Below are 22869 nucleotides of genomic sequence, written 5' to 3'. Positions count from 1 at the left end.
CTCAAACCACCTCCACCTCCAAATGCCTCCTTATAACCTGCAAAGCACCTTCAATATCCAATAACATCTCCAATGGCATCTCTAACCCCCACACTGAATGTATACATGTGTAACATGAGATAATTCAGGTATACTGTGGAAAATTTTCTCTCCACGACTCACAATTTACTCCTAGCCTTTAGTCAATGCAGAATTCAGTCCTAGTTTTTTTATCCATTCGTTCAAATGCAACAGAAGACATGCCCTTTTGTTTGAGAGTAAATTGGTTACAATCATTGTGTCTAGAGCATTTCACACCATGATTTTCTTTTGCATTTACTGTAAAAGGGTTCCTTTGCATGTTACTGTATTCAGATGCAAAACTGGTGCTGCAATAGTAAATTGCACAGTTCAACATCTTTTGGTTCTATTAGTTATAATTCTTTCATTCTACATAGAAATATTTCAGTCACTGCCCTTTCATTCCCGGCTCGAATAATGTATCACTTTGTTATTACGAGTGTTACTTGTTAAACATCTGCACACCTTGCTCTCCTTGTGGGGCATGCAATCAAGGGGTTCTACAAAAGCATGTAACAATGTTCCCATCAAATACACGATCTGCAGCTTCGTTGTCTATACAAGCATGCTTTAGATCATGTATCCTTTGTTTTGTTATACCATAGAATCATTGCAGACAGTAGTATTAGCAGAACTTTTACACACCTTTAATCAGAGCTTTGAACTTTCGAAAAGCAGCAACAAAGCTTTGACAACTTCTCATACATTTTAAACCACAGTGAAGAGTTTACTGACCAAAATTGTAAGCCACCAGTTCAGATCCTTTACAGAAGAACAGAGGAATCTAAAAGTGGAATAATTACCATATAGCTTCTGAAATGTACCTAGCTTTGCTATATGTTACTTTGCATGATCACAGACCAAATGTGGACTGACACACTGCTCTTCCAAGTTTATTTCTTTACTTGGAAATCTAGACGAAAGCCTCTAGCTTCAAGCAACAGCCATTGCCTAGTACAACACTCAAAATATATGTGCTTTTCTCCAGTCAGGCAAACCACTTACAGCTGGTAAAAACTTAAGAGCTTGAATGAACCAACTGCAGAATCAGGACAGTTTCATCATTTTAGGTGTCATCTAATGCAGTTTTGGAAATGCTGGCTTCCAATTCATCCAGCTCATCTGGATCCAGCTCATCATCATCATCAAAAATCTCTTCCTCCTCTTCTGCTGTCAAAATCACCTTTTGCTGTGATGTACTAGGACCAGCTCCCACCTGCAAACCAAAAAGAATAAAAAAGAATCTCTCTCTCTCTCTCTCTCTCTCTCTCACACACACACACACACACACACAAAAACAAAAGGATATTGCATTAAAGAATAGAAATCACGAAGTGGTACAACTGGAGTGTAACAGGTGATCTCCAGGCAAGGAGCAACCCCCTCTCTGAGAACCACACGACCAGAAATGATTAAACTTACTTGCCACAGTAACAATCCTCCAGCATGGCCCACATGACCAGGTATACCCTCCCCCCCCCCCCCCCACAGATTTTGTATAGTTCACAGAGGCTTGCCCAATGAGGAGTGCCCTGAACTTGCAGAATGGAAGAGGAGAAAATTTTCAAAGAAAGTTAACAAAGTTTTGGGTACCTTGCCCACTTTGAAGCCACCAAAATGGAACGATGCATTTTTCATTTAATGTAAGTGTGGGGTCTGAAGCAATTGGAGTAGTTCTGCAAAAGGATGGAGGATACACAAGGCCAGTGTACAACTGGGAAGCAGCATTATTCTAAGTTGGAAAAGATAATGTTGGCAGTGATCCTTGGAGTCCAGATATTCAAGACTTATCTTCTTCCTCAGTCTTTTACTATTTGACAAATGCACCTCACCAGTGTTACCTTAAATAGGCAACCAAACATGCATATGACTAGGAGATTTGCCAACTAGATTCTCAAACTAGAGGTAGTTTGGGCCCATTGAAGATGGCCAACTTATCAAGGAGTTTGACGAAGAAGAGAAACAGTCCAAGAACCAGGAGAAGAGGACCGAAAAAGAACACTTTGTGGAAGAACTGGGGGGGGGGGGGGGGGGCGACTATATCTTCACATTGGATGGCCTATAATCAAGCAGACTATGCAGCTTTACTATTTGGTTTGAAGGTGTGGCGTAAGATTGTTCAAGGAGATGCTCTCTTAATCATATGATAGCTGAAGAGGATCTGGCAGATGAGGAATGCTCTACACTTCAAGGTTGGTTTTCAGAAATAAAAGAAGCTTTTCAAAGTTCTAATCAAGAGCAAATAAAGGATACTATCAGGAGGACGTGAGATTTTGAGATGCTTTAATCTTGTTGATAACATTCAATTAAGTTATAAATCAAATGTGCAAGGTTGTTTAAGCACATGTGATGCACATGGCAGTTATTTCATGGTAACATGCCAAGGACCTTGAGGATGCAGTGGGTGTCAAAGGTATAAGTTGTGATAAGTTATGCCAACCAGGCTTTGGTGGTCAGTTGGTATCAAATGTGACCCTAGAACAGTGGTTTGACCAATAAGTGTCACTGGTGACACTAGCAACTAGTATTAATTAATTAATTAATGCCAATCTAAGAATCAATCTCTTCAAGTTGCAAATGGCCTAGCCAATTAAATTATGGATGGGCACATTTAATTTTGGGTAGGGTCAGAAGGGCTGAATTTAATTTTCAGAATTATTTAATTTCAAAAATTAATTAAATAGCTGGATAATGCTGAAAAATGGATTTAGAAGGCTCTACCACTTGGCAAAAATGCCCATGAAAACTAAGAAAAGGTTTTTGAGGGGCTGGGTCTCAGCCGTTCAATTAGTTTTCAGCTTGGGGGGGAGAGAGAGAAAGCTACTGGTCCATTTGTTTTTAATCAGAGAATAGCAATTTGCTGTAGAAGACAACTGTGGGGGCCTCAACAGAGGACAACAGGGAGTAGCCTTCCAAGGGCTGGCAACAGCATTGTTGATCAAGTGACAACATTTTGGAGGTGCCTGCCAATAGGTGACTACATTAAATGCAAGTTCGAGCAAGCAGCAGGCAGAGTCTATGGTTTTCTCACAAAGAAAATCAGATTTCTCTCTCATCTTGGCTTTCTCTCACCTTCTCCAACCCATTCTCAGCATTTCTTAGCCATTTCGAGATCTCCGCCAAATTTGGTGGAAGCATACAGATCTCTATTGTAAACCCTAAATTTTTGTAAGAATTAGGGTTTGACAGCCACCTCAAGACCCGTGCCGACTGGTGAAGGCATTGTATACTGAATTCAGCACCTGAAATTTGTATAATTGACACGGAATTCAGATGCTAGCCGATTCATTATAATTTGGGGCAGCATTTGGCTAGTTGGAGGTTCCATTCATACAAGTCCTAGGTGAAAAATCAAGGGGCAATTGGCCCGAATTGATTGCTGATTGCTGTCATTACGTTCTTAATCAAGGAATTACCACCCTTTCCAAGAAGGAAGGCTAGTTTCACAGTTCCATTGCAGGGATATTAGCAATTCCCTTGACTTGGTGGGCTTGAGGCACTTGATTGAAGGTTAGAAGCTTTGCTCTGGTGCAGAAATTGTATTCGACTAAGCATTACTGCAAGAATGTCTCCAGATAGTGAGTGGGGGATCAAGTAGGGATGATGCCTCTCAATTTGAAAATTCACAATGTTAGGAAAAATGCAATGCCTAATCTTAGACAAGGCACACAACATGAACAACAAGCTAATAATGTTGGTTTAGACCAAAATGTGGGTCCTTCTAGGCCTTTAGAAGCTGACAACCAACAAGAGCAAGAAGAATTTGATCACCATTTTAAAGATCAGCTGATGACAAAAACTAAAGTGTTTATGCAATCGGCAAATTATCCTCAATTCATGTACTTTTTAAACCCCTTACAAGAGGGCAATATAGGCAAGAAGAGAAAAATCTTCTTTAAGGGCTTTGGGACAGTCAAATGCACCAAAGAAAGAGCCAATACAATAGCGTGATGTTCCAAACATGGATAGTCAGCATAAGCAAACGATGCAAGTGGGGCAATTGATGTATATGCAAGGCCAACTTGGAAGTGCCAATCCAATGCTTTTTGGTCAGCAAGGCATGCATGCAATGATGGGGCAACCACGATACTTTGGTGGTGCCACTAGTTTCCATACTATGGTGGGCTTGGGACCGCATATGAGGATCTATGGCATAACTCCTTATGGTATGCAACAACCATTGCGTGATGTGCAAGGCCTAGTATATCTTGGTATGGCTAATAATATACATAATCCTATGTGTAGCTAGCAAAAGTCTAAAAAGAGAAAGGCCAAGTGTGTGGCCACCATCGCGTACGGTGAGATGGAAAAGTGTTCCTAGAATATATAGTGGACGTCCTAGGAATGGATGCGTAAAGTGCAATATGTGAGTCACTAGCAGACCAATCAATCAATCCTTTGGGAGTAGTGAAGGAGATAGGTTGCTGAGACATATCCAATAGCCACTAAGGCAAATGAAGTAGACTGTGCAACAACGGGATGCATAGCCCCATTGGACTGGCCAGCCAGAATGGAGGCAGTTGCAGTAGTCTGTTGTGGTTTTCTAGGAGGAAGACCTTGGGCATTGGTATGACACTCCTTATCCACATGGCCCGACCTCTCACAATGTGTGCAAAATCTATTTTTCTTAGAAATTCACTACCAAAAGAGTCGTGTTTCTTTGTTTCCGTCGGAAGAAGTGGTGTCACCCTTGTTTTGTCTTGCCTTTACATCTTGTGAGTTCTTGCTACTATGTTGGTTTTCCCTCCCAAAGAAGATGCAACCAACCCTTGCCCCTTTGAATGGATGTGTATGGACTTAATCATTCAACCTCGCATAACGCAAGAACTGACACTCGAACTGGTAGAAGGTCGGTAATCTAAGTAGTGAGATAATATTTTGGATAAAATGGAAGTATTTGTCAAGCAACTTGTTCAAGAAGAACGTAACCTGATCATCATCTGACTTTGGAAAGCCAATAGTAGCAAACTCAACAAGAAACCGTCGATATTCGGCCAACTTGACTTTCAAATCATCCCCTTTATGGAAAACTCCTAAAGCTTAAAATTGAGATTGATACGTCAAGTGCAATCTCGAGCCGCATACCAATCAATGAGATAACTTCAATGCTCAGATGAAAGGGAAAAATGTTGTAATTGAGAGTGGAACTCCAGAAGCAACCCCTGCACTAACTCAAAATTGTATGTAGCATTGTGAGCTTCCCATTGACGGATATAATCAGGGTGAGCTAATCGAGGGTTCATGGCTTGGTACCAACGATAAGGTACTGAAGTCCCTCGGATTCGAGCACTTGTTACATGAAGTTCGACCAAGTGGTGAAATTCGATCCGTTAAAACGAGTCTTATCTGAAGGCATTCTTGGCCGTTGCAACAAGAGTGGTAGAACTTGGAGATGGAAAAGGTATGTAATGGGGGTAGGGTGAATAGGGAGGATGGGGAGATGGAATGGAGTACACTTGGAAAGTAATTCTAGAAAATGCCCTTGATGGATTTCATGTCTAGTTTGGTTCTCTATTCTCTACAGGTATATGCACAAAGGCATCACAACCAAAGACACATAAATGGTCATATGAAGCAGGTTTACCAGACCAAACCTCTTCAAGAATGCCATTTTCCAATGCACGATTGGGAGAGCAATTGCATACATGAACTGTTGTTTTAAGAGCCTCTCCCCAAAACTGCTACAAGAGATTAGTTGTGGACAGCACGCATCTGACTCTCTCACAAAGTATGCAATTAAATCTTTCAGCCACACCATTTGATGTAGGATTATAAGGGGCTGCATACTCACCCCCATTATCTATTCTTAGGGCTTTCAACTTAAGCTCTTTCTGTGTGGTAACAAAAGCATAAAACTTTTTAAAAGCATCCAACGCTTCCTTTTTGCTCTTAAGTACATACACCTATGAATTTCTACTAAAACCATCAATGAAAGTAACAAAGCAACATACACCCCCATATGAATTAACAAGCATAGTGCACACATAAGAGTGTACTAAGTCAAGAGCATTAGACTTCTTAACGACACCAAAGTAATAAGGAGACTTCACTTGTTTTCCATATAAGCAATCACTACAAAATTCCAGACTAGAGCCTTTTACATCAAATTTCCCTAAAGAGAAGAGAACCTAAAGGCCTTTCTGGCTCATATGACCAAGTCTTTTGTGCCAAAGCTCCATCTGTGAATGGACTTCAACCACAGCCAAGAACTTGCCAAGTAGTGCTTTACAATGTAAGTAATATAAAGTCCCCCTTTTACTGCCTTTAACAATCAACATAGAGCCCTTATAGACCTTCCAAGATCCACCACCAAAGATAGTAAAATACCCTTTTGCATCAAGTTGCCCAACTGATAATAGACTTTTCTTTATGCCAAGTACAAATTTGACATCCTGCAAAATCAGCTCCTCGCCATTTTCAAGAGCCAAGTGAATGGTGTCAATATCCTCTATCTCACATGCATAGTTATTACCCAAGTAAACCTTGCCTAGGCAACCTGCAGTGTATTCAAAAAATTGTTAGCAATCATGTTTGTCATGCCTTGTCATCTCCTGCCTGTGAGCCTCAGTCTGAGTCAGATGAGGACTTTAGGAGCTCTGACTTGTCTATCACTTGTTTTGACGGAGGAGGTAGCTCATTCTAGAGCACTCAGTTTATTGCATCTCAGTGCATTTTCTCCTCCAGTCGGGATTTTATGTGCATTTCCCGGGGCAGTTTCTGCATTCTTCAGCTTGCCTCACCTGCCGGACATTGTCCACCCTTTCCGGGATTTTTCTGAGCATTCCTGGCATTTTTACCAGCATTAAATGCTGGTCGGATCAGCATTAAATGCTGGTCGGACATATTTATGGCCTCAAATTTCAGGTCGGCCAGTTTTTGGGTTTTTTAGCTATTTATAGCCATTTCCCACTTGGCAGTCAGTTGTATTATCATCTTCCCTCCTCCTTTGGCAGGTGCACACTCCGACTCCGTCATCTTCCTCCGTCTTCGGTGCTGACATCATCATCAGCCTGATCTGGTGCCCTCACTGACGCTTCGGGCTGCGTGCAGGGGCTGATCAGTCCATTTCAGTGTATTCAGCATTCATTTCAGTCAGTGCAGATTTTCTTCCTTCATTTTCTGCTGTCTCTCTCTCCTCCTCTGTGTTCGTGTTCTTCTTCCGTTGCGCACTCTCACATGGTATCATCGCCTGACTGAGAGCACGGAGGACCTAACCTTGTGGAGAGATACCTCACCCCTCTTCTGCTGCTGTCGCCTCATCTCCAACTGCCCAGGCGGCCCCTCCAGGTGGCCATTCTTCTTGCGTTTGCTGCAGACGACTACTCCCAAGGCTGCCACGTCATCAAACGACCCCTCCTGCTTGCGTTTACCATCAGGCGGCCCCTCCTTCAGCTGGGCAACACATCATCAGGCTGCGTTTTCCTGATATGGTGGTCGTTTCCACTCTTGGCGGCTCATCTCCTGCTGGCAACCCACTCCCACGCTGCGTTTTGGTGCTGGCGGTTTCTGTTCTGGTGATCTTCATTAGATAACCTTGCGTTTTGCAGCTCCAAGTGTTTGTAGGCTATCACAGCCTGTGTTTTGGTGGTTGGTGACCAGACTGCTGGTCCTACTTCGGCTTCGGCAAAGTTTTCTTTGGTGTTTGGTGTTTTGCAGATTGGAAGATGTCTTCTCATCAGTTTACGGGCTTTGATGGCTCATATGACGAGCTTTTGTCTCGACACTCATCTGAACGGAGGCGTGATTTTTATCACGAGGACCGTCGTCCGGAGTCTATTCCTCTTTCCCGTCCCCCTTCTATTCATGTATCTCGGCGATCCCCTTCTAGTGGGCCGAAGATGCAGCCTTTGGTACCCCCTGTACAGGTACCCGTACTTCCTCAGCTGCCCAAAGAGGACCGGTTGGATGGCTCCAACTTTTCTCTATGGTCCTGCAAGGTGGAGTGTATCTTGGACTCCTTTGATCTTTGGAAGCTTGTTTCTGTTCCTATTCCCCGGCCTAAGGTGGATCCTGCAGATGGGACATCTATGGATCATGCAACCTTATGGGATCGGCTTAATTCTAGAGCCAGATCTTTCCTCTTTCTGAGTTTGCAGGATTCTGTCCTTGTTCATGTTCACAGGTTGAAGACTGCAGCAGACGTGTGGAGAAAGCTCGCGTCTCTCTATCAACAGAAGACGTTTGCCCACCGGATATCTCTCGAAAAGAAGTTGCGGATGCTCGTTATTGATGATAATCCTTCCATGAAGGACCACATCACCAAATTACAGGATATGAGGGATGAGCTTGCATCCCTCGGTCGGACGATATCTTCTGAAGACATGGCTATGATTCTTTTGACTTAGCTGCCATCGCCTCGGTTTGATGTCTTCTACACCAGCCTTCTTACATCGAGGACCCGTGAGAAGCTTCTATGGGAGGAGCTATCCCCGCTTGTCTTGGAGCATGCCGAGCGACTCAGAGAGGTCAGTGCTAGTGGATCCGACTCCACTAGAGCCTTTGTTGCAGGTTCGGGAGGACAGAAGAAGAAGAAGACAAAGTCAAAGGCTAAGAAGAAGGACAATTCTTCAGGCTCTGACTCAGATTCAGAGAGACCGAAGTGCCCACATTGTGGGAAAGGGACACATCCCGAGGAGAAATGCTGGAAGAAGTACCCTCACCTTCGTCCGGGAGCGAAGGGTGGATCTCCATCGGAGCCTTTTTCTACCTCTACACCAGCTGTTACCCATGAGTCAGTGTTCCTTCATATCCATGCTTTGGAGGAGGATCCTTCTTCCGTGGCTACAGTGTCTTCTGCGCAGCCTTGGTTAGTGGACAGTGGTGCTTCGAGTCATATGACTCCCCGAGGTGATTTGTTACAGGATCTCCGTCCATTAGAGGGTTCAGTCACTGTTGGTGACATTTTATCGGTGCCTATTAGTGGTGTTGGCACATTGCCTTTGTTTACCGACCGACCTTCGAGCTCCTTTTCACTGGCCCTACATGTTCCGGATTTGGGCCTTCCCCTCCTCTCAGTTTATGGCCTTACGAGGCTTGGCACACGAGTGATCTTCACCGAGCATGCCGTTGTTATTGAGGATTCTCTTACAGGAGCTGTCTTATCTACAGGTTGGCAGGAGCGCGGGCTTTACAGGCTCCATTCCCCTTCTTTGATGCACGGTCCTCCGAGGCAGTCTATTGCTACACCCGTTCCCGCTTGTGCACCTTCTATTCCACAGGTTTCTTCCCATCCCCCACCTTCTTCTCCGGTGGTTCCCTCGTACCTCCCATCCCTTTTAGAGAGGGACGATCTCGGTGATGCGGCTGTGGATTCCCTGGCCCCTAGTGTTTTAGAGGGGGATTCCCAGGATCGTGAGGAGCTCCTTCAGCAGCAGTCTACATCGACGGACTTCATTGACCTTGGCATTCCTCTTGCCACCCCAGGATCCGTTTCTCCCTTGGCCTTCAGCCACATCTAGGATCTGAGAGGGGGTGTTAGCAGTCATGTTTGTCATGCCTTGTCATCTCTTGCCTGTGAGCCTCAGTCTGAGTCAAATGAGGACTTTAGGAGCTCTGACTTGTCTATCACTTGTTTTGACGGAGGAGGTAGCTCATTCTAGAGCACTCAGTTTATTGCATGTCAGTGCATTTTCTCCTCCAGTCGGGATTTTATGTGCATTTCCCGGGGCAGTTTCTGCATTCTTCAACTTGCCTCACCTGCCGGACATTGTCCACCCTTTCCGGGATTTTTTTGAGCATTCCTGGCATTTTTACCAGCATTAAATGCTGGTCAGACATATTTATGGCCTCAAATTTCAGGTCGGCCAGTTTTTGGGTTTTTTGGCTATTTATAGCCATTTCCCACTTGGCAGTCAGTTGTATTATCATCTTCCCTCCTCCTTTGGCAGGTGCACACTCCGACTCCGTCATCTTCCTCCGTCTTCGGTGCTGCCATCATCATCAGCCTGATCTGGTGCCCTCACTGACGCTTCGGTCTGCGTGCAGGGGCTGATCAGTCCATTTCAGTGTATTCAGCATTCATTTCAGTCAGTGCAGATTTTCTTCCTTCATTTTCTACTGTCTCTCTCTCCTCCTCTGTGTTCGTGTTCTTCTTCTGTTGCGCACTCTCACAAAAATGACTCCAAAGAGGGGGTAACATAAAAAGAGGCCCGCTGTCCACTATCCATGATTGTGACAGCCCATCATGAGCTGAAAGTAAGACATCAATTACCTCCTTTTTGGTGATGTGCATATCACCTCTTGCTGCCATAATATCTGCATCATTACATGAGGCTACAACAAGTATCTCTTTAGTGTCAGAAAGCTCTTCAATCACTAGATGTGACATTTGCCTTTGCAACTTCTTTTGAGGAAGAGCCGTCATCATCTTTCGTATCATCCTTCTTTATCTTACCCTCCTATTTCTTTCTTTCTTGCTCTTTCTTTAAGTACCGGCAATCAGGCTTTCTATGCCCTTTACGCCCACACTAATAGAATGTGACATTCTGTTGTTTGCGCTTGCTTTTTCTTCTGCTTTTCCCTTTACTGGCTGCATTACCCCTCTTTTCAGACCTGCCTCTCACATGGTAAGATGAGCCACTGCTTTCACCACTAGACTTTCTTCTGATTTCTTCATTAAGGATTGAACCTCTTACACCATCAAAAGTCAAAGCAAAATTGTTGCCAAGTGACACAACCAAAGATTCCTAGCTATCAAGCAGAGTCATCAATAAGAAAATAACTTTCAATTTATCATCAAAAGCTGCCAAACCAGAGTCTTGCAACTGACTCAAAACCCGTGTGAAAGCACTCAAATGCTCAGATACTAGCTTAGACTCATCCAACTCCATGTCCACAAGTTTACGCATAAGATGCACTTGATTCACAGGAGTTGTATTTTCATAAGTGTCCTTAAGCTTTTTCCATATAGCATAACCTGTATCAAGACACTTGATGTCTGTAAGAACATCATCAGACACTGCCATCTTCATGTATGCAATGGCCTTCTTATTAAGTCTAGCCCAATCCACATCTGTCATAGTTGTAGGCTTAATCTCCAAGAGAGCATCTTCACAGTCCTTGAGAAACAAAATGCCTTGCATCCTATCCTTCCACAAGTCAAAGCCAGTGCCATCAAACCTCTTGATTTCAAAGAGCGATTTAGTGTCACTGCTTCTAGAAGCATTTGCAGCCATTTTTCAGCAATAAACCAGAAATTCCATGCTGCAATTTATGACAGCAAAAAATGAGTTGAATATTCAGCTGATTTCAGCCCAATTTTTCAGCAAATAATAGCAAGATTCAGTCCAAGTACATGTATAGCAGTAGAACGAATGACTTTCAGCAGTATGACTGCAATTTCAGCATACATTAAATGCATCAATCACTGCCACGTAACTCCCACTTCAGCAATATCACCAAAAAATACATCTGCAACAACCCCAGATCTGTAAATGATCACTAAGACTCCTGCAACATGAATAATCCGCAATACATCAATTCAATGGGAGTTGTCCAACATGTGTACTGCATAAATATGTGCCCATATCAACTTTTGATACACAAAACACCAAGAAATCTTTGCAATTTCTCCAAAAATCGTACAAGTGGGAGATAAAAATGCTCAAACCACTTTGCTTATGGCAACAAGATTGCTTCAGAAATATTCCCAAAATGCATTTCACACATCAACTTTGCCAAAATCCACATATTTCAGTAAAAGCCCCAAAATTTCATTGAACGATTTGCCCCGACTACATTAATGCACGTGTCCGAAAGCATAAAACAAGCAAAATTAGTAAATTTTCACAAAATTTTGCAAAAGCCCCAAATTTCTCGGGTCCAATTGTGCACCAATGTCAGCCAATCTCACTCAACATAACAAAATTTCACCCAAATTTTACGGGTTCAATGTTGAGAAATTTCACTCAAATGAGTAAAATTTCAATAAATTTGGCGAAATCCCCAATTCAAACGCGCACAATGTCTGCAATTTCCGACGCAAATGCCTCAATTTTGCATGAGCAGCACTCAATCTAAAAAGCCCCAAGTTTTTTGGGCATAAATATCCACAAATCTGAACTCTATGCTTATGCGCGTGAACCCCCGTCAGGCCAAGGGAAAATTCAATAAGAATTTTGAAGAAAAACGAATTTGTAACCTTAAGGAAAAATGACGTGACGAGGTCCGTTGACCTGCCTCCTGACTCGCGTCTATTCTAACTCACGCCTGTCCTTCGGCCCGTCACGCAAGTTGCACCCGTCTAACGGCCCGTTGATCTAGTTGCACGCTCATTGGCACCCGCTGGTCTTCTAGTCTTGTCACACACTCATTGGCGCTCGCCGGTCTTCTAGTCAACCTAGTCGCTTTTACTCCTCAACTCCGTCTGGTCGCCCGCTGGTGCAACTAATGCACGCATCCTGTGCTGGTCGAATGCACGTGACCTGTGCCTAGTCACCTTGCTTCTCAACTCCATCTGTTGCACACGGTCCTAGTCTGCCTCACGTGTCGAGTGATGTTTGTAGACTGATGTCAGTCCAATGAACTAACACTCTTGGGAAGTGTGAGCACTGTAACCTAGCTCTGATACCAATTTGAAGGGGAGAGAGTGCAATGGAGTGTGGGATCAAGGCGTGAGCTGCAAAGCAAAGCTGAGAGTTAAAGGGAGTGAACGTAGAGATAGGTGTACCATTTCGTGATGGTACACAACGAATAAAAGAATGTATTTATCTGTTAGGGTACAAGGTACAATAAGGGTGTGTTCACACCCGCAAGGCTATTTACACGAAGACGAAGGGACTTTACAACCCAACACCCACCATACATACGAGAGGTATGTATAGCGGATCCAAATGTGATCAAGGATGGATTGTGTATAAACATGGTAACTACCTATGGAATCCATGATGGAGAGATAGGAATACGGGGAGCAGTGGATGGAAATCTCGGCATAGGAGTAACCCAAGGAATGTGTGATGACAGTCCACAAGCAGAGGATGGATATCCCTACATTTAAGAGGTCGTATGAAGGGTTTGTGATGAGTGTCTGAGGGTAGTGAGGGGGATGCCTATCACAACCGTCTCAAACTGGGAGGATGGGATAAAGTGGGGATAAGTGGAAGGTACAGTGTTAAAGAGTGGCATTCTCTCTAACGATGCACCAAGAGCTAGAGTGAATGGAGGGTAGGTAGATGGTGGGAGGGAGAATGAGAAGGTGTTAGGAGCAAAGATGAAAGATCCAACCCCTAGTATGCTTTGAGCAAAAGTGAAATGTAATCCAAGATATTGGAATGAATATGTAAGTAGATCAGAATGTGGAGAAGATAGTGGTGGAATGGCAGGGAATTGAGAAGTATAGTTTACTTGCTCAAATGAAACAAATGAGAGATATACCTGATTAAGGGTATCTGCTTTGAGAGCCTCCTCTATTAAAGTTACATACTGAAAACCACCTAGCTTCTGCACACCAAAAGAAGAAACACAGAAGGTTTTAACTCGTACGACGCAAAAGAGTTATACAAACCTGACATAAGGCCTAGCTGAGATAAAGAAGATAGATCACCAAACGTGCCGAATCAGTCCCTCCAAGATTAAAGAGCTCACCAATCAGTCCAAACAAAGTAATAGCACTCGTTGGAGGAGTGTAAACCGAACTATACATGATGCGAAGGTGTCTTTACCTCTTTCTTGAGGCCATAATGCCTTCTCAAGGCCTCCAATGATAGAGAAGCCTAATAAGGCGTCATAGGATCCGAAGAAGGTGTCTAACACATTATGAGTAAGAATCAAGTCGCATGAGTCTCGCACAAAGACTAGCCTCCACAACCACCGCACGATACTCTTTAGAAGAGCACCGGCTCTAATACCATGTGAAGATATGCTAGGGTTTGCACCGAGAAAACACAACATGTACGACCAAGACTGAAACACAAAGACTCAAACAAAAGTAAAACGTAAACCCTAAACGCAATATGCAAAACGCAAAACTCAAACAGAAAGAGAAGAAGCTCTCAAGTGAATGAATGTTGTAAATGAATGTAAGAGTATACAGAATACCCAAGGGCAGAGCAATGCAATGTGGGAGAGTGACATCCACCGAAGACAAGTCTCAAGTGCGATGACCACCAATCAGAGTGTCGAAGTGCGAAAAATACCAAGCACTAGTCACTAGATCGTCAGGGAACTAAGGCAACAACAAGAGAGGTGTTTGCTGATGTAAATGGCCTACTGAATAGCAAAAACGCAAGTATTGCAGCAATCACTTGGTGGGACAGATGGCAACAACCTGTCGCTTGGCACCAAATGCTGAAAACACAGGTTGATCAAGTGATATGATAACGCAACAAATGGAGATCTTCAAACAGCAAGGAAATGGCTGAAAAAAGGCCACCTATAGTTGGATAGTGATAAGCTGCAGTCGATGATGGCTAGACAGCAGATGATAGGTGGCTAATGGCTGAAATTTGCATGGTAGAGTGAGAAACTTGCACAAAAGAATAAGGCTGTGAGAAACCTGCACAAAAGAATAAGGCTGAATGGTGGGCAACTTGTCTATTTATAGATGTTGAAGGGTGCCCCAAAAAATTAGGGTTTTTGGGGGACCACTAAAACTCTCTCAAACCGTGCACCAAATTTGCATTTTTCATTGATTAAGCGTGTTTTAGGATTTTCTAAAAATGCTAATCAGCTGTAAAGCGTGTTTTAGCTCAACACATGGTATGGGCAAACTCGTCTAGAAAAGAAGATAAAATCCCAAAACCAATAGAAAATATAGAAGGTTATGGTTGCATGAAAAGCTTGAAACTCTGATGGAGGAAAACCCTTCATAAAAATATATGTAAAATCATCTTCTAAGCAACCAACCCAATCACCATCAATGAATCCATGCATAATAAGTGAAGAAATAGCCTTGAAGAAAAAGCTTGAATTCTTGGTGTCTTTGATACCTATGAAGACACTCTTCATTACAAAAAAAGGTCGTTAATGATCATGTTTGATTGGGAAGATGAATATTGTGTCTATGATGCAAGGAGGCCTCCTCAATGGTGGAAAATTGGGAAGTCAAAGGCGGATAAAGTACACCAATAGATGACAGCAAATGGCTAATGTTTATAATGCTGCACTTTGTATAGCATTGATCTAAATAATAAGCAAATCATCAAAATATGAAATTAAAATCAGCAAATCTGAAATATGTTGCCTTGAAGGCACGTGTGATAAGAGGATCACTTGAAAGAGCATGATCAACAAGGAATCAAGATTTCAGCACGCTATTGGTCATATGAATCAAGATAACAAAGTTCTAAAGTAAGAGTGCTAGTCAATACAATGGAAGAAGGTACCTGATGATCATAAACTACACATTGAGGGCCATCAAAGATAACTCAAAAGCCAAAAGTGGCAAAGGCTAAGATGGAAAGAAGATTCTTCTTAATGCTTGGCACATAAACGAACATCTTGTAATGGCATGGAAGTGCTTAAAACAATACTAACCTACACATGACCAATAACTTCAACTACATAAAAGGCATTGTTGGCACACATAATTGTGCCCCTCTTGGGTAAATGAGAAATAGATGAGAATAATTCTTGATAAGAAGTGATGTGCTTCGAAGCACCACTATTGAGATACCAAAGTAGAGGGTGCATGAATGAAAGAAGAACAATCATCGTGAATAGAAGAATTATATTGACATTGTATGAAAAAAGATAATCCTTGAATTGAGTATAGTTCACGGTCTCATGTGTGATAGATACCAAGCTCCTCTTATGTAACGTTCTTAAGACATTCAATGACGTCATGCCCCGTCTTCCAACAGCAATTGCACCTCTTTGTTTTGAAAGTAGGACCTTTTAGAGGGTCAATCAATGGACCAGCATGGGAGGAGGTCTTCAAGGTAGAATGTGTGGAAGTAGAATTATGAATAGTATGAGGGTTGGCTGGTTTTGGACCAGCACGCTTGTTTCGTGCTTGAGGCTTTCCCTTTCCACCATGGTGGGTGGAAAAAGCCTCTTTTGTCTCATTGACCAAAGTAGTATTGCGAAACACATGGCAACATGAAATTTTAATGCTTAGCTTAGTATTTGATCGAGCGTTAATCGAATGTGTAAATGTGAGGTGCACATGTGATGTACAAGCTAGTGTACCTGGTGTCAAATTTTGACCTAGAAGATTTTATTAGCCATTAATATCAATGGTGCCATTACGAACTAGGCATTAATTAATTGATCAATACCAATTCAAGGACTAATATATGTTCATTGACTACGTGGGACTCTTGTTGACGGTGGGCTGCAATCAATCAGCCATTCTCAACAAGGCAACGTTAAAATTCAGTCAATCTTGGTGATGAAACCTTGAAATTTCTCTCTCCAACTTCCTCTCCATTCTCTCAACCAATTCACATCTTCCCTCAAGATCTCAGTTAAATTAAGTCGCAAGAGAATGCAGATGAATGATTTTTACTACTAAACCCTAATTTACAACAAAGATTAGGGTTTGCCAACCACCCTAGGAAGAGTGCTCAAAAACTGGAGCCTAGTACTTGAAATTCAGCAACTCAAATTTAGGGATTTCAAAGAATTTCAAGAGATCAACCAGCCAACATTAAGTCTAGGCAAAAATTTGTCTTTCAAGGAGAAAATTGAAGGCGAATCCCAAGCAAAGCAAGGAGCAAATTGGTTTGAAAGCTTGTTGGTTGCTATGGACAGCAAGATGTATTGAAGATTGCAGAAAATCAATCTAGATTGAATCTCAATGTACTTCAACAAGATGTATTGAAGATTGAAGGTGTGCATTCTCCAAGATTAAGTGGTAACATTTGTACTTTTTCAGTTTACAAGAATTTTATTGCTTGTTGTAATTAGTGCTTAATCAAGTTATTTACCACCCTATCCGAGTTTCATGAAACCACTACTTCAATATTTAATAACTACTCTTGAAGATCTTTGATAAGCATCTATATAACCTCCTCCATCCATGAATGTGAAGATGACTCAACATCATGAGAGCCATATCACAATGCAAAGTTGAAAAGTGGTGTCAATGTTTGAGAAGCTAGCCTTTGCTCAATGCAAATTACAATAAGAACATGTCAAATCATGCAAGCACATATAGGATAATTGGTATCATCAAGCTTGTCGCCAGCACCACACTGCCAAGCATGCCCAATAAATCATTATTATTGATGGTCATTTTTTACAATCAACAATAAATAATTATGCCAAAGGGAAGAGAGAGAAAATGAATCCCAAAACAAAGAATTGTCGAACTATAGATAGAAATAATGCTAGGCACTTTGAGAAACTTGAATAATATGAAAATGTATATTTTCCTCTTGCTAATTGATTATTGAGGAGAGAGAAAAATATATTTAAAATAACAATTTTGAATAATAATATTTACCTGATAAAGAGGCGGATCAAGAATATGCTAAAATCAGTTATTTGAATAATAATATTACCCAATAAAGATGGGGATCAACAAAATGCTAAAATCAGTTATTAATGGCTGTTGATAATCTGAATATGTGAACAGCAACAAACAGTGAGAATCTTTGCACAAGATGCAATTTTTCCTTCAATGTTGAAGGAGATCAATATGAACTGTCCTAGAAAGGATATCTTGAATGCATGCCAACCAAAGAAGATGATTTGAGGCTAAAAACCCAAATTTTGGCAGCTCAAGGGTGAAGAAGTGTGAAGATAATGTTGGAAGGGGCAGTTTCGATGCCGAGGAAGTGAAATTAACCAAAAGCCTCAATTTTCTAAATAAGAAATTGGAAAAGTTAAAAAGAATTTTCGCCCAAATGTGATGAATTTGATCAAAATTTGCAAATGACCCAAAATTTTCTAGGAAATTAAAGATAAATTTGAAGAAATTTTGAGAAATTTTTACCCAAAAGATGCTTGATGGTGCAACAAACGTCGAATTAGGACTCAAATTAGATGAGTTCAGCCAGAATTGACAAAGCCCCAATGGCCCCAATTTTGGGGATGAAATTGAATTGAATGATATCTTTCAAGAATTCTTGGATGAATTTATTGTGATATATTTGGATGATATCTTGATCTTTTCCAAGAACCAAGAGTAGCGTGAGCATTATATCAAAATAATCTTAAATAAATTGTGGGAATTATGCTTGTATGCAAAGCTTAAAAAGTATTCTTTCCATCAAACTAAGGTTGAGCTTTTGGGGTATGTCATTTTTTAGAAGGGGATTTCTATGGACTCTAAGAAGGTAAAAACTAATCTAAAATGGGAGACTCATTCATTTATGTGAGATGTTAATGCTTTTTGGGATTTGCAAATTTTTATCAAATCTTTATTAAGGATTACTTTGATATTGTTTCCCCTCTAACCAACCTAACTGGAAAGGACAAGTTTGCATGGGATCACAAAGCTTGAACAAGCTTTTCAAAGATTAAAGCAAGCCTTTACCTCAACACCATATTCCTAAGTTGCCCCCACCATTGCGTGCGTAGCTAGAAGCAACTAATCTCACTTTCCCTGGAGGCCCTCTAGTCTAGCAGATTGTGGAGCCTTTCTCCAGTTTAGATATTGATAATACTTACCACAATCCTACCACACCTCCCATCTACATCTCTATTGACGGTTGCAAGCACACTCTAGCCTATATTCTCTCTTCCATTGCACATTCCCACATCTTTAGTGTGCCTACCCAACGCAAATCACCCACAAGCACTTTTCATTGAAGTTGAGGTATGTATGTTTTATGGTCTTATGTGGTATCTTTTGCATGTCTTTTCAAGTTGGCATTAATCTCTACACGACCTACCAATTTAATCAAAGCAAAGACTTAGATAGTTCGGCATTTCTTATCTCGGTTGTACTTCCTTGACAGGGCTTCACCCTCTCAACCAATATGGATCCCTTCTCCCACGACCAAGTTCTTGCCTTCCATTTTCAACTAATTTCACATGTTTTCAGCTAGACATGCATCTTACTCTTCTTCTTTGGGTGCTTCTTCTTTCTCCCGTCAACATCAATATCTTGGGGGGAGAGGGAATGCTTACTTCTCCTTTCACTATCCAATAGTGAGAGGAGACAATAGTCTTCACTTGGTGCTTACAGAATGTTGCTCATTCCCACCTTTGTATCATCATCTATTTGCATCTTGATAATCATCATTGTAAAAGGACGCTTGGGTAAGTGAACAATTTCCCATGAGGACACATATCCAAGTGACTATTACATAGCATTTTGCTTCAACATGACATCTTGCATTGTCCTTTGCATCACCCATGCATTCGCATTTTGTTCTTATAAACATGCATCTATGCATATCTATCCTCTTTTTGGTCAAAGAGTGGTAAACTTGGATCCACCATATTTGTGGCAATTCACATGGCAATCTCTATGCCAACATCCCATACATGCCCTTCATACTTTCTTCATCACCAATACCCATAGGTGGTTGGGATCGCTTTCTATTTTGTGATGTTGGATCGTCCCTTACTTTTCCCCTTGGAACGCAAATACTTGAAAGGAATTTTAAAAACACACAACAAGAAAAAAGTTCCAAGCGGTTTCATCACCTTTGCAAGTCCTCGTAGGCCTCTAGGCAATCGATGGACATCATTTGTCCAATATCAGTTGAACTTTGGGGTGGGACACCTCGCGTTATGGGCAGAGCTATGCTTTCCAATCCCTCCTGGGTAACCAATTTTAGGCCTAAGAGGGATATCGAGCTAAAATCGCATTCCAAACTAATCAGCTCTTTACTATAGCCCCAAAATATGATTGTTACCAAACTTTTCTAGAGAATGTCTACGTCCCATAACCCAACCCCTATTTTGAAAGGTCTATAAATACAAGGCTATCTTCTACTCGGGCCATCTTATACATTGTAGGTTTTCCTCCAATCGGTATCTCGCTACCATTGTCTACACCTCTCCATGGCAAATACCTCAGTTTGTAGTGGTGACCAGCCTTCCATCAACTCCTACCAATTAGTATTCAATCTCCTAACATTAGATTTGCTGATGGCAACAATTTCCAGTCTACCCACACTATTTCCAACCATCTCTATCAGTCAAGGAGTCTCAAGATCATTGCATTTGCTGACGTGGGCTCATCTAGAGCCTGCACTTGCCATCTACGACAGTTGCTTTCTCTTGTAGGGGCAGTTGACAGCCGTGTTTGATAGCCAATGATGTCGCCATCATTCTTCTTGAAACCAGCCTTCCTCCTCGAATAGGGTAGTAACAATAATTACATCAAGTAATTAATTCGCATAAATTGAAAATGCACACTTTACCACTTTAATCTTGGACATTGGATACTAGTTTAGCCCCAAAATTGGCGCCCCTTGCAGTATTTTTTTAATTTTTATTGCAAATGGATGCAATACAACCAAGATTCTCTGTGGCCTTTACACTACTCCTTGAAAGACAAATTCAGCCCCAAATCTGATATTGGTTGACTAACTCTTGAATCTCCTTAAAATTCCTCAATTTCAATTGCTGGGATTCAAGTCCTAGGTCCTCAATTTTGAGTACACATCCCAAGGTGTTTGTCAAACCCTAATTTCTATTGTAAATTAAGGTTTACAACAAAGAATATCTCCACCTTTGATGACTCAAACTACTGAAAAATATTAAGAGGAGTTGGTGGAGAATGAGAAAGAATGCTAAAGAGAGAGAAATTTCACATTTTTAGTATGAGAAAGGATGAAATATCACTTGCACTTGAAGGGCTCCAAATTGTTATTACCTGCTGTAGAACTAATCCCAGGTGACTGCAAATCACATCAATAGCATCTTCTTACTCTCTAACAACCTACTTCTCTCTCAGAATGGCTAGAATCGACTTCCAACAGTCCCCCAAGAAACATTTTTCCCACTTGCATGGGCAAGTTCTATCAAGTGGAAGCCTTCTAATCCCATTTTCAAGCATTATTCAACATCTTAAATTAATTTTTAAAATATTATTCTAAAAAGTATTTCAATAATTATTATAGTATCCATAAAGATATTTCCACCAGTCAATAATTAAATTAGCTAGACCAATATCCCTTCCAAGTATCCCTAAGCAATTATTGACCTAGATTGGCATTAATTAATTGATTAATGCCTAGTCTCTAATGGCATCACTAACATTAGTGACCAATAAATTGGTCTAGGCTTAAATCTAACATCGGGCACCACCTAGTACATGTCATGCATAACTTATTACAACATTCGCCTTTGGTATTAACTAAAATTTCCCGGTCTTGGGTTCCACACTATGAAGTAATGAACTTGCACCTCACATGTGCAAATCACATTAGCACATTTGATTAACTTTTAATCAAATACTAAGCAAGGCAATAAAATTTCATGTCCTCGTGACACTCCTGATCTTCCTCAACCTACTGCCAACTATTCCAAGTTGCCATTACAGAGATGGGTATCCAATATTGCAAGTTCCAAGCTTTTGTGAAAATAACTACGCCCTTTAGTTATCCAAAGGGAATACGAAACTTTGCCTTGTAGTTAACAAAGTACCCTTAGTACAATTAAAAATGGGAAAAAAAATGGTGTGAAATAAAATTAAAAGCAAGGAGTAATATTCTTCTCCAATGACAATTGAGATGTCCATCACTCATCTGGAACCCAAGATAAAAAATGTGCCTACTCGAGACCAAACACCCCAAAAATAAGTAATGGCCCACAAGCACAACCTGTGATCTTCAATCTCGCCACAATTAACATCTGCATCTTCATCAAAATCTACAACTACAAAGATGCCCAAGTCAAATACCTCGAAATCCAAAGATAGGAAGCCACAAGTAAAGCTTACAAGTTGCAACACGAGACCAACAAATCAACATTGAAAGTTAAAAAAGGCCACCAAAAAGCAAGGTTGCACTTCGACAACTAAGGATACCATCATGCAAATAACCACCACTCCAAACTATAGGGAACCCACAAAAACAATATAGGCATGCTTCAAAAAACCTAACCCTTCTATTGATTTAAAATCTAATTATGGGTTCATAAAGGTCACAGAAATGGCAAATATCACAAGGCACCCCCCCTCCGCAATTCAAAATCAATTAGATATTGTAGTAGTATGATGGCTAGAGCTTACCAACTCATTGACATCGAGCAATTGATGAGACCACGGTAAAGGTAGCTAGTGCCATGCCAATCTCTTGAAAAGAAAGAAGCCATCTTTGAAAAACACTCGGAAAGGATAGAAGAACTTCTCAAGACCTTATATAAGGAAATTGCACAAAAAATTAAGACAATACCATTGTACTACAAAAGAAAATATGATTTCACAATAGAAAATATGTCTTACCAAGGACGTGTCCATGCACATTGCTGCCTAGTCTATCCTTGGTTTAGACTTAGTTGAGCATGGAAATCCTAGTTCTACTTCACAGGGGAAGCAAGGATAGATCATCCCTAATAGCAATCTAATGTCCACCTAAGAAGAGTCACTTCATAACTAATCAAAGGGAGAGTGTAACTCAATCCCTCTACCAGTATGGTAAAATCTTAGCTCTAGCCCTCTAAAACAGTATTAATCTTGGTAACTATCCTACAAAAATTGAAGGCTCACATACTAAACAACTCTATCTAGTGTTAGGAAAGCTACACGAGTTGTTGGATCCACCTAGCCATAGGCAATTGGTCGTCGAGACCAAGGCCTCCCACTTTCCTCAATGGGATTTATTTTAGTTATTCAATTAGCAGAGCATGCCACTGCACTATTGGAACATATAAAAACACCTTCCTTTTATTATCTCATTAAATAGGGTTCATTAGCATACATAGCCCTTAGCACATGACAAACACTTGAGAAAAAAGTATTTTATTTGA

General features: G+C 41.2%; 1 protein-coding gene across 1 annotated transcript in view; it reads right to left on the bottom strand.

Moving 5' to 3' along the window:
• Positions 1-762: 762 nt before the first annotated feature.
• Positions 763-22869, bottom strand: part of LOC148019808 (Zinc finger C-x8-C-x5-C-x3-H type family protein) — a 36653-nt gene continuing 14546 nt past the window's right edge. The window contains exon 8 of the mRNA XM_087699984.1: positions 763-1276. Within this exon, the coding sequence (XP_087556110.1) occupies positions 1127-1276 (150 nt within the window). The 3' untranslated portion in view covers positions 763-1126. The remainder of the gene's footprint in view (positions 1277-22869) is intronic.

Source organism: Lygodium microphyllum, chromosome 19 (assembly GCF_053477565.2).
Source record: "Lygodium microphyllum isolate KBCC chromosome 19, Lygodium_microphyllum_v1.1.10, whole genome shotgun sequence".
NCBI lineage: Eukaryota > Viridiplantae > Streptophyta > Polypodiopsida > Schizaeales > Lygodiaceae > Lygodium > Lygodium microphyllum.
Note: the sequence above shows the minus strand (reverse complement) of the source record. Positions and strands in the feature narration are given on the sequence as shown.